This window comes from Triplophysa dalaica, chromosome 1 (genome assembly GCF_015846415.1).
Source record: "Triplophysa dalaica isolate WHDGS20190420 chromosome 1, ASM1584641v1, whole genome shotgun sequence".
In the NCBI taxonomy this organism is placed as follows: domain Eukaryota; kingdom Metazoa; phylum Chordata; class Actinopteri; order Cypriniformes; family Nemacheilidae; genus Triplophysa; species Triplophysa dalaica.
This window is the reverse complement of record NC_079542.1, coordinates 32,943,246-32,955,702: the sequence shown is the minus strand read 5'-3', so window position 1 is coordinate 32,955,702 and position 12,457 is coordinate 32,943,246. Positions and strand designations below refer to the sequence as shown.

At 37.5% G+C, this 12,457-nt stretch overlaps 2 protein-coding genes across 6 annotated transcripts in view; one reads left to right on the top strand and one right to left on the bottom strand.

Moving 5' to 3' along the window:
* The window catches only part of il16 (interleukin 16), a 32,259-nt gene extending 24,969 nt beyond the window's left edge, over nt 1-7,290 (top strand). For 3 of the 5 annotated variants that reach the window (XM_056751087.1, XM_056751122.1, XM_056751097.1), the window contains 7 exons: nt 985-1,093; nt 1,505-2,723; nt 3,234-3,420; nt 4,431-4,532; nt 4,752-5,001; nt 5,116-5,244; nt 6,277-7,290. In XM_056751087.1, the coding sequence (XP_056607065.1) occupies nt 985-1,093; nt 1,505-2,723; nt 3,234-3,420; nt 4,431-4,532; nt 4,752-5,001; nt 5,116-5,244; nt 6,277-6,443 (2,163 nt within the window). In that variant the 3' untranslated portion in view covers nt 6,444-7,290. The remainder of the gene's footprint in view (nt 1-984; nt 1,094-1,504; nt 2,724-3,233; nt 3,421-4,430; nt 4,533-4,751; nt 5,002-5,115; nt 5,245-6,276) is intronic. The other 2 variants (XM_056751114.1, XM_056751106.1) reach the window with 2 other exon arrangements.
* A 1,678-nt stretch (nt 7,291-8,968) lies between these two features.
* On the bottom strand, nt 8,969-12,255 carry stard5 (StAR-related lipid transfer (START) domain containing 5). The gene is made up of 6 exons (XM_056749323.1): nt 11,762-12,255; nt 11,630-11,679; nt 11,053-11,185; nt 10,669-10,786; nt 9,919-10,012; nt 8,969-9,826 (listed from the first exon to the last, which is right to left on the bottom strand). The coding sequence occupies exons 1-6, from the start codon at nt 11,849-11,851 to the stop codon at nt 9,682-9,684; spliced, it is 630 nt and encodes a 209-aa protein (XP_056605301.1). The 5' UTR covers nt 11,852-12,255; the 3' UTR covers nt 8,969-9,681.
* Nucleotides 12,256-12,457: the final 202 nt, after the last annotated feature.

Here is a 12,457-nt window from a genome sequence, read left to right as displayed (position 1 = left end):
TTCTCTCTTAATTCTATTTTTATTGTTATTGCTATTTTTTAAATACTTTTTATATTTTTGTATAGTAGCTTGCATTCGTTGTAAATAAAGCATGAAAGTAAGCTGCAATTTTATGATTCAAACAGAGATGGCGCTAAAAAGGCAACAGTTACAGATTACAAGGTTTAAGATAGAAAATATATTATTTTAATATCAATAAAATAAAAATAATTATATATATATATATATATATATATGTGTGTGTGTGTGTGTGTGTGTATAAGCTCTTCAAATATCAGATCACAAAAGATGGATCCCGAACTAAAGATCATTTTACTTTTTGCTCTCTGCCTCCCAAGTGGGCGGATGTCGCTTTCAGGCCACTTCATTGCCCATAAATGGTAGCTGCGTAAGTCAAAGCATGATTGGCTGAAGTGTGATCCTTTGCTGTTTTATTGTCAGCCTTTCTTGTGAGTTTTGCAACATCATTGATATCATCATCACACATCTACAGGAAACTACAAACGGTTTGACACACTTGAGCTGTGCAGTGAAACATTGACAATATAATATCTGTTTCAAGTCATTCAAAGCTTTCATTGCCTCATGCACCTGTCTTTGGTCTCTCCACATGCATCTAGTTTTTCTGCAGTCTGTACAGGGCTTTGAGAAAGATCTCAAGGCTTCTGTTTAAAAGTGTACGTAGAAATTCATACTTCCCCTTTCTGAACTGGTTTGTGATAGTGTTTGAATATTTCTTATTACTGTATGTTTCTTATTTGTGCGCTTCTTGTTCAAATTTCCTTTGCCACGTTGTGAATTTTTTGTCATTTATTTTGGGTTGATTCTTGTGTTTGTGGCTTCGTATTTGAGAGTTTTGCATGCGGCATGACTCCTTGTCAGTGTTAAAGTTCTGCATTGTGAAGTAATGGCAGATGCATTTCTACACCTCTTGATTTTTTTTTGCACTTAAAATCAAGAAACGTTTTCCTGTTTTGGTGACAGGAAGTGGTTGAATGCTCAGAAGTCGGAACTAAAGTTTCAGTCTGTATCTCTGAGCCTAAACCTGCTGTGGCAAGTGAGACAACACACAGAAAGGGCAGAGAACACAGAGGTATGTCAGATAAAATTCTTGTTGATCAATACTTATGTTGAAATATATACAGTATATTTGTTTGCATAATAAAATCGAAAATATATGTTATTTGGGTTGGATTTAGAAGTTTCATTCATGTTATTCTTTTGGAGATCAAGAATTGAACAGAAATACTTCCTATGCTGAGACCATTCACTTCCTGACTTTAAGTTTTCAAAAGAACAATGTACTTTAAATATAGAGTCTATATATATGTAATTATATATATTTGCATTTAAAATTTCTACATTAAATAATGCATAAAGGTTTTTTATTACAGTTGATAAATGATAGAGGCTACCGCACAAAGACGTTTTTTAATGTTCCACTTCTCTGTTTGGCAGCTCAGTAACAGGAAATACATGTGAACACCATTGTATAATCTTACAGGTTCCGATTCCTCTTCCCCAGTGTGCAGTCCGAGCAAACGGGTCGGCCTGAGACGCCAGGCTCGTGTGGAGGTAACTACAGATCTACAACTTGACCCTTGGGTAAAACTGACAGACAGCCCAGAGAACCAGTCGTACTGTTTCAAAACCATGAGTGACCATAATGGGGATAATGAAGTTAACGGCACAACCTCAGAAACCACAAACGTCACCTCGGACTCGCAATCAGAACAGTCACCCAGTCTTAAAAAAGGACCCCCGGTGGCTCCGAAGTCTGCATTGGTACGTCAAAGCTTGAAACACATTAAGGCTGGAAGACCAGTAAGAGAGCCTTTGAAACCGGACAGCAGGAACCAGGATACTGGCAGAACCTTTGGGATCGGTCTGAGAGGTGCTTCATCGGGAGCCAATTTGTCCATCAGGCAGAAGATCAGCTCATTTGAGACCTTCTCAAGCGCAGAAGTCGCAGAAAGGCCAAGCAGGCGACTTGCCCCAACAACGTCCCTTCCTCTAATAGAGAAGACTGCTAAAACACAGACTGTAGACCACAGCCATGCAGGTCCTTTGATATGCAATTTAGAAATCAACGATAACTACCAGTCTCTACCGACAATTCCAATTTCCACACAACCAACAGCGGAAGAAAAAACATCAGCTTCCCCCAGTTTGAATATCGCTTCAGACCCCCATTCTGTGGAGGAAGATAGTAATTCAACTTCTCTTGGTTCAAATATCATTTCAGAGCCCTGCGAGCCAATCCCTGTTGAGGAAACCACTCGTGACTCTGTGAATATCCCGAAAGAGCTTCCACCTGTCGCTGAGACCGAGCAAGAATCGATTCCTTCCCCAGAACCTTTAACCCACGTCCCTCGGAGATCAAGCAGCTCAAAAGAGGCCCCTGCAGAAAAGCCAACTGAAGTTTCTGGAAGTCACAGCGTGAGTTTGAGAACTAAGAGTCTGCCCCTCGGTTCCTCTGAAGCGCCCAATCTTGGCTTGGAAGGGGAGAGTCTGGGGATCATCCTGTCTTTTAGCAACCAGGTGTCCAGTGCCTTGATGCGGTCCATGCAGTCTCTCCCTCAGTCCCCTTGTGTAAGATTTGGAAACCCTTGGAGTGCCCCGCCAGGTTCCTCTCTGCATAATCCCATAGAACAGGACTCGTCAACTGAAAAGCCAACCCCTTCCCAGACCCTTGAGAACAACGAAAGGGGTTTCTCCGTTAGGTACGTATCTTTGCCAATTTCATTATCTGTGAAAAGATGAAGGACAAATGCATTTACCAGATTGAAGCTTATGGGTATGATTGCATTTGGTTACAAGGACAGGGACAAGAGCCAACAATGTCAGCTTCATTCATGTTGAAAGCTGGTTGTACGATAAAAGCATTGCAAAGCTTTGAATCATTTGCGAATCTGTTTTTAAATGAAACAAGAAGAGGAAATGCAGCTTGGTTGCTTTAGTCACAGACAACAGACCCTTTTATGGTACAATTCTGTAAGTAGATAACCTCATAATTTATTATCGCTTTACTTGTGGAACTAAAGAGACACGCTTGACCCAAAATAGCCGGCAAATATGTGCAAGTGACACATAAATTAGCTAGTAGTTTTAGAAAGTGTAGACTTAAGACTTCACGTGCGTATAAACCCACATCCTCTTGGCAGCATCCCAACTGAGTTTGATTGGTTTCAGACTAGTTTCAATCAACACACTTATTTTTTTTCCCTCTACAGCCTGGCCGAACTGAGAGAAAGCACTATTGAGAGAGGGGGAGATTGTGAGAAGGAAGATGAAACCCCAGAAAGACCCCTCACTTCAGCCTCAGCAGTCTGTGCCCAATCCATGATCTCAGCCCTTCCGCAAGAGGAGATCCAGCAGATGATTCAGGAAGTCAAGGATCTGGATGAAGACACGCTAAGGGTGAGTGGCTCTCTGGTTGTGTACGCGATATCACAATGTACGTGTTGTCGGCTATTATCTGCTTTGCATTGCTTCCACATCCTGCTCGCAAACTTGGATGTGTATGAGAGGTGTGAATGAGGAACAAACAGTTCTTTGTGAAGAAGTGGCATTTTGAAAGTGCTTGAAAAGTCAATGGACTGTCAAATTCCCATACAATATGAAAAATAATATAAATAAATGCATAAATAAAATAGAATATAAACATAATTAAATAATTTTAATGGTGAATGAGGCGACACCCATTAGGAATGTGAATTTAATCTGCTTTGTGTACGGTATAAGCGAAAAGCCAAACACAGTACAACATCAATATCTTTCTAAAATTCCTCAAGAGCATCCCTGATTATTTCTGTAGGCTATATAAAATAGTATTCCTCTATTGTAGTGGCAAGACGTAAGCGACAGGGTTGGATAGACCTTTCCCCCTTGGTCTTAATGCCCTTGAACTTCAAAGTGTCAGGGGCCCCTAGAAACACATCTGAGGCTCAACACTGGAGTCTTTCTGAATACAGCTTGTCCTTAAGTCAATATAGCACAATTCCTCTCTCATTGACTACGGTAAATGATTTGGTATTAGAGTACTGTTTGAATTATTCAAATATTACTGCAAAAGCCCACTTTTGATTGCGTCCTAATAGCCTACTAAATTATTTGAACCCAATCATTCTCAGCTGACAGCGGCCTCATGGGACCAAGAACCGACCCTGGTCAGCAGCATGCACGGACAAAAGCACACCTGGAAACCATTAAAGAGGCAGCTGTTCTTGATAAAGCAATAAACCTGCTTTCCTAAACGCTGATCGCTCTCTGACATGTTGTACAATGAATGCTTTTCTAAATGGATTAGAGAATGGATATTCTGTTTACGTTATATATTTGGAATAGCCACACTACAAAGTGTGTTCAAACCCACCGACCGCAAACTACTCGAGAAACGAGACTGAATTGGTTTTCTTAACTTCCATTAGCAACTGGAAGACATCCATGTTGTGATTCTGCATAAAGAAGAAGGAGCTGGCTTGGGTTTCAGCATCGCTGGAGGTATCGATCTAGAGAACAAGGCAACTACGGTGAGCGATGCCTCCACTTCTTCTTTAATATGCTTCACCTGTCAAACGGAGAGAGATGCTACTTAAAGATTATACGATTAGTAAATGATGAGATGCATGATTTTTGGAAAGACGTGAGCCTCTTGACTTCACTCCAATCATGAAAACAAAACTACACACACATTTGCATAATTGAACATATTTTATACACTGCATTTCTTTAAATCCATCTATCCTCAGGTCCACAGGGTTTTCTCCAGTGGTCTGGCCGCTCAGGAGGGCACCATAGAGCGAGGCGATGAGGTTTTGTCCATCAACGGGCAAACGCTCAAAAACATCATGCACGGCGATGCCACGGCCATACTCAAGCAAGCTCGCAGCATGAAGCAGGCGGTGGTGGTCGTGTGCAAAAATAAAGACGCGGAAGGGAAAGGGGGCGCTACCGCTAATGAGTTTAGCTTAAGCAGTGGGGAAGAAAGCAACTTCACAGGTGGGCTGAGTATTGAGAAAGTTAATCCCCTCTTAATAAGGCTTATAGGCACTTCATGGACTAAATATAACAAATATGCTTGTTAATTCAGATGAGTAATTATGTTTCTCCCAGGAGATGATGGAGGTGAAACTGTCACTCTGGAGCTGGAGAAGAACGCAGGTGGTATTGGATTTAGTCTTGAGGGTGGGAGAGGCTCCATTTCGGGAGACAGACCACTGACTGTCAACAGAGTATTTACAGGTCAGGAGATTACAGGAATATATCAATCATGTAGACGTTTGACTGTCCTCTCGTACAGATATAAGGACAGATGTCATATTAAATTGATGTAGTGCTACTCTGTTGTGCACTTCTTCCATCATTTGGCCGGCGGAAATTCTTCTCGCAAACAAAGTCTGAATTTCAATTCAAATTTATTTCTGCAGCACTTTTTCTGGGAATTGTTGGGAAGCAGCTTTACGGAAAATACACAGAACTAGGTTTTTTTGCAACGAGTATTGTTAATAACCATGATAACCGTGAAAAAGCTCTAGCATATTTATTTCGAACATTCATCATATATTGCGATGATATCATTAGCGTTGATTATTATCGCTACTGTGACAGACATTGTTCAATACAGCATAGAAATAGTGTAAAATTATTGAAAACAGGAGAATTTTAAATGACGTAAATATGAAAATAACACATAAAACAGAGAAATAAATTACCCATTACATGAAAACGGTCATTATTGAGCTTTTTTATTGTTTACCATTTGATGTTATTGTGAACTGAAAGGTGTAAAGGTTGAAAGGATTTCTAAATAAAATTTTCATGACAAAGTGCACTAGACAGTCAAGGACTTTTCCTCAAAAAGTACAACCATTTATTCACCCTCTTGTTATTACAAACCTGTGTGACCTCCTTCCGTCCGGAGAACACTAAAGAAGATATTTTGAAGAACGTTGTTAATTGACTTGCATTGGTTTTGCGTCTATGTAGTAGAATCGAATGGGTGCCAGCGCTGTTTGGTTTTGAACATTTTTTTCAAAATATCTCGTTTGAAATGACAACAGAGTGAGAAAATGATGACTTGATTTTCATTTTTGGATGAACAAGGCCCTTAAATCAGTCAAACTGTTTAAAAGAGATAGTCCTTGACAGCCTAGTGAACTTTGATAATAATACACTGAATCGAATTATAACCTTAACATTTATACCTTATATCTCGGTTTCATATTTGTGATGGAGTATTGTTTTGTAGTTGTAATGTGTTTCTTTTTCTGCCAGGGAGCGATGCTGAGCAAAAGGGTCTGATGTCTGGTGATGAGGTTCTGCAGATTCAGGATTCGTCTCTGCAGGGCCTAACACGATTCGAAGCCTGGACCTTCATTAAGGGTCTCAACGAAGGACCGTTTCAACTCATCATTAAGAAAAAAAGATGTGAGGAGAGCTAAACGAGCTGTTTAATGTGGAATCCGTCAATGCACCATTTAAAGCCTTATGGAAGATCACTGGCAAAAATGTTAATCCAGTACCTCAGAGATGACAGATTTTTGTAGGTTAACCCGGAAGTAAGCGCCGCGCAGATTCCCTCGACGGAAAGCCTTTGCATTTTTCCCATAGACTTTTGGAAGGTCGCAAAAAATAAGATCCGTGATTATTAATACAACATAAGTTACTTTTGAAGACAAAATATAGTCGGTAGAAGTAAACCGACCTTAATTCCGGTGATTTACTTAAAATCCATGAAAATAAAAGAAATTGATGGAACCGGAAGTCCTAAAATACTAACTCACTTCGATGCTTTGCAGACAAAAATACGTCATCTCTGAGCCTCCCAATACAGAATGTATATTCAAATTTTTACTTAAAGAAACAGTTCACTTCAAAATAAAAGTTTCATCATCTAGGTTAAAATGTTAACATAAATAGGTGATTTTTTGAAGAACAGCTTAGACACTTCTAAAATAAACATATATAAAGATGGTTTAATTCTTTTTTTAGCGTAATACTAAAGAAGTGTCCAACAACTGCTGAACGGTCTTATTTGCATGTAGGATTTTTTTCCAAAATTGATCTGTTTTATGCAAAAAATGTAAGCAGGTGTACGATCTGTTTTTGTTTGACTCCTGTCAGTGTATGATATTCTACTATGTGATCAGGAACATTTCCTTTCGTTGTTTTATGGCACATCAGTGTACTGTGTCACATGATCAGGGAATGAAAATCATGATTCTTGTCAAGTCGGCCTGTTTAGAAGCTAAGATTTGCACAACCCTGTAAATAAATATTTCAGTTCTATTTGTATGGCATTTTACCAAAGCGGATTGTGAAGAACACATATTGCCCGGCTTGTGTTTGCTACAAAACCTTCTCAAGAGACAAATACATTATACAGTATTAATTCAAATATTTCAAAATGGTTTTCAAGTTTTGCCTTTTTTAAAGCTCCTCATAGAAATGCAGCATTTTAATGTATCCTTAAAGAATTTATTTTATTCCTCTTCATCAGTTTTTAATTAAATAATATCTTGCACCAATATTCACCTCATACAGTTCAGTAAACAACTACTTTGCCAAACATTGCTATTGTTCATTTTGCTCAGTCTCTGTGCAAATATCAAAAGGATTTTCAACCAGTGGATTTGGACTCTGGAGGGCACTCATATCCCGTAAATGGAAAATTACATTTCAACATTTCCAGAAAGGCCTTTATGAGTGAAAGGGACTTTTATCAGCTTCCCTATAAAATAAATCTTAATATATTGAAGTTGTGTGGGAACAAAAACATTGTAGTTACATTTTAAGGATTTGTAATGTTTAAATAAACTTTTCTGGCAAAACATTGTGTGCAGTTATTTTGCACATTGTTCATTTTTGCATATTATATAATATCATTACGATGCGTGTGTGTGTGTGAAAGGAAATCCAATTACAAGCAGATGATCATCAATAGTTTTAATATCAATACAGCAAAAATCAGCTTCTATAAGGAGAATCATTGAACAGGTTTAACAATTGTGCAATGTCTTGGCTGTCCCATAGTTGCAATCGATGTCACATGGACGAAAAACAAATTGCACTGAACAAAGTTTTAAATTACGAAAACATTTAAACCCCTTTCCCACAAACACCTGAGTCACCTTTTATCATCCAATCATTTCCAGATTACAAAAATCAAGACTATACCTTCTTATTGAATATATTTCTCTTGAATTTCTATTCTTATTTTATAATGTATTATTATTATTATTAATAAGAGGTTTTGGCATAAACCGAATGCCTTGGCTATAACCAGAACAATACCACCAAAACAAAAGCAAGCACACGAAACACACATACACGTACATTAGATCTCTAAAATAATCCCAAATGCTTGCATTATAGAGCAGAAGACTCTTTGATGTGAAAAATATAACAGAACATATCTCAAGGCCATAGACATGCATTCACATTTTCACGAAAATCAAACAGGCATTAAAATACTGTAAACATGGTACCGGATGTTTGACACGCATGTGACCGGATGGACAAAAAACAGGCAAACAGTTATTAGAGATCACAGTCAGCACTGTGAAGACATGAGACGGTTCATTTACTGAGGTATAAACAGGCCCTTTTGTCCTTGTGCAACGTAGCTGAATACAAGACTAAGTGTATGAGGTCTAGTTCAAAAAAAATATGCTCCGATTGTAAAAGTCTTATAGTGTATACCAGCCACAATATAGGTACAAAACTGGATGAACTAATAGGGGCCTATAGATGTATGCAAATTCGCTGTATTCCAGTTTTAATGCTATCTGGAATGTTTTAAAGGGCTTTTACTTCATTCAAATATGAAAACTTAAAATGTTTCATTTGAAAAAGATTGAAATGTTTTATAACATCACATATTGTGATGAAAATTCAGATTTTTTGTTTAATTAGTCAACATTTTAATGTTAAAATGTTATTCAATTAAACGTTGCTGCTTTAAATGTAGTTTATAAGCAGTGGTTTTTATTTCAAATGAATTTGATTTCTACTTTAAATTATGATTCAGCATTCTTTATAACAAATTATAATTACAATTCATCTCAAATTCAGGAGTTTGTTCATTCTTAATTCATTTCCGAAGCATTGTTTCAGCCTATACAGTCAGTCTTGACAGTCTTTTGTTGTCCTTATGTTGTTCCAATTGCTTCAATTGTTTCCATCATCTGTAAGTCGCTTTGGATAGAAGCATCTGCTTAATGACGTAATGTAATGTAAATGTAAACTGAGCATCTAACAAGTAGTTTTGATATTAAAAGACAATGACTTACAGGAATGTAACTGAAACTCTAGAAACGGCCTTAGAAATACCGGCTCTTTGCTAAAAAAATAGTGTGCTGCCTATATAGTCAGCATCACAGGCACACTTCTGGTGCAATAGCTGTTATCACTACACAGGTCTGAATGATGACAGAAACTAAACTTTAAGGGTGGCAAACCCTAGAATATTTTTTTGTTTTCATATGAATCTCTAGGTTTCATTATTCACGTCAAACAGCATGTTACACTGTCAAAGTATGTTTGGTCGCATGTAGACTACTGGAAGAATCAAGAATATATCTAAAGGTCATTTCTCCTCTTACTAAAGCATGATTAAGTGCATTAAAATGTTTGTATTTGTGATTAACGGAGAACACTCACTCCAAAGTGCCACTGGTGTTATTTGAGCGTTTTTGTAGCTTTGCTCAGGTTGTTGTAAAAGTCCACCATACTGGTGGGGAAAAATGAATCGACAACCGAGCGAGGGAGCAAACCCCCGAGATCAGTCTGAAAGAAACTGAACAGCTGCGTTTTCCCAGGTTCCCTTAAAAACAGAAAGAGAGAGAGAGTAAATATATGTATTTGCTGCCATCTGCTGTATGATTTTTTAAATACAGCAACCACAGTTAAACGTACCCAGGAACTGGAACACAAAAACAGCCACATGGGTGATTGAAGCCCCTGACGTAGCCTGACTGCGGAGGACAGTTGGGATGGTTTACGTTGGTAGCTATCAAACAATAAAACAAAAAAAAATTGAGATCATTTTGACTTTTGAAAGCAGACACAACACATCTGAGCTCAGTTTGGGACATTGTTTAGATATAGAGCAAAAATTTCCATTTGCTCTCCATCGATGTCCAGAAATGATTCGATTTTTCTTTCCTGTGGGCGGGCCCAGATTTCCTTTTTCTCTGTAATGACATCATCCATGCTAATCCAATCGGATGAGTACATATTCAGATACAAATTCTATTAATGAACCAAAGGAAATGACCCGATGAGCACATATTATTTTTCTTTTATAACAAATCGAATGTTCTTGTCTTTAAAGTCTTTATGGACATGCACGTCGTGTGAATTAGATCTAAACAATTGCATGGCTGGAAATATAGGTACGAACAGCTCGGACACTTATATAATAAACATATAAGTATTATAAATATAAAGATACTTGAATTCTTTTTTTAACGTAATACAAAACAAGAGTCCAACAAATGCCGAATGGTCTTATCAGTTTGTAGGATATTGATCTGTTGTATGCAAAGTATTAAAGCAGGTGTACGAGTAAATTGTCATTTTTTTGTTTTATTCCTTGAATTTCTTCAGTCATACAAAGATCTGTTTTTTTTGTGTTCGAAGAAGTATAGACACAACCCTCCGTACCGTTTGATGACACGGTGCCATCCTCATGGTGCTTGACGGAAACAACATCGACAAAATCTCGAGGTGATATAATACCCATGGCAGCCGACGGAGTGACTGTTCGGCAGATCATAACGTCCTAGAAAATGACCAAAGGAGAAAAAGAGCAACATCAACCATTTTGTCATGCCCAAAATAATGCTTTATATAGTAAATCACCACAATTTTTAAAATATCACTAAAAATACTGCTATAGAGACGGGAAACCAGATTTTTTACCAAATATTCTGCATGTTCAAGGTAAGTGCACGTGCAAGAGCATGTAAAATCATGTAAAGTCAGAATAGTGAAATAAAACAGAAGGGGGAAGAGAATACATTCATATGAAGTGTGTGTTTATCTTACCGTAGACACCTGCTCAACCAGCTCAAACTTTTTCAGATTAGCGTCCCATTTGACTCGAAATCCATTGATTTCAGGTTTCAAACAGTCCCACACTTTCTCTGGACTGGCATTGACAAGCCCCTCCCCCTTATACCTGTAAGACCCAAAGAAACATGAAGGACAAAGGTTAATGTCTCATCTTGTGTACAATGTCCACAGTGTGTCAATACTTGCAAAAATGTAATCCAAATCGAACCTAAAATACAGTTTTATATCGTAATTTATGTTGTAAATAATTTTTATGTACACAAAACGATATAATAATGTACAACTGCACTATAAAATCCAAGTATTATGTATGGACGTATGCATGTATACGTGACTGAGCACAATGCTACTTATTTTAATCACACATAATAAACAATGATGTATATCATAAATGTGTACTGATTCTCATTCATTTTTTTGTTTCATTAGTAAATAACATTAAAGTATTAAAAAAATGGTCTTTAAACAAAACACACATTTATATAAATATAGGTAATGTTGGGTTGCAATACTTATATAAGCAATGACACATTTATAAACATATACTTACACATATCCTGAAAATTCACAAGAAGGTCTCCAAGACACCACAACATCATTCTAAAAAGAAACATAATCACATAACTGTGTATTGTGTAAGGATGGAAATGCTGTAGATCTTTAAAAACAGTTTATTACTTACATTTTTCTTACATATTTTCCATCCGGATTCGTCTTTTCTGTAGCTCAACAGACGATCTTCGACTGATCTGGCTGCATTTATATAATCCATGACGGTTTATATAATAATTTGATTTTATTTAACCCCTATAGCGCGTGTATTCGAGCTTTATACCGCGAGAGACCGACAGCGACCTATACGGGAAAATGTATAAACGATACGAAACGATTCCGCCTCGATATTCTCGCAAATACGTTCATTTACATCAACTAACAGTGTTTAATAGTTTGTGGTGGCTGAAGTGTCGAGTTCATTCATTAGTTAACGATGATGACCAGTCACCCTGACCCACCGGCGGCCACACCGTTAATCTATACGGTTATACCGAGATACACGCGACGCTTGGATTATCGACGCGCGATCGAAACGGACTTTAAAAAGATAGTAAACGTGTCCTAGAAAAAGAATAAAAATGAGCAAAAGGCCATTTCCTTACTGTGTAACGTGTCAGTGGGTTGTTGCATTCTGGGAAATGTAGTTTTCTGGACTATTCCTGCTGTACGACTAATGCAATGCTGTACAGTACAGTATCACGCGTTGTTAACGTGGATAACATATTTCTAAATAAAATAATATGACGAAATATTATTAAAGATTTAAATAATACTAGTTTTTCTTTCTCACAGTACTACAATGAAGTGCACATAGTGCATAATT

Excerpts from the sequence above, each read along its gene's own strand:
- stard5 (XM_056749323.1), bottom strand. The coding sequence starts at position 11,851 with ATGGATTATATAAATGCAGCCAGATCAGTCGAAGATCGTCTGTTGAGC. Across the intron at positions 10,013-10,668 it reads TGGCACCGTGTCATCAAACG|CTACCAACGTAAACCATCCC; the intron begins GTACGGAGGGTT and ends ATTGTTTGATAG. Across the intron at positions 9,827-9,918 it reads TTTTGTGTTCCAGTTCCTGG|GGAACCTGGGAAAACGCAGC; the intron begins GTACGTTTAACT and ends TCTGTTTTTAAG.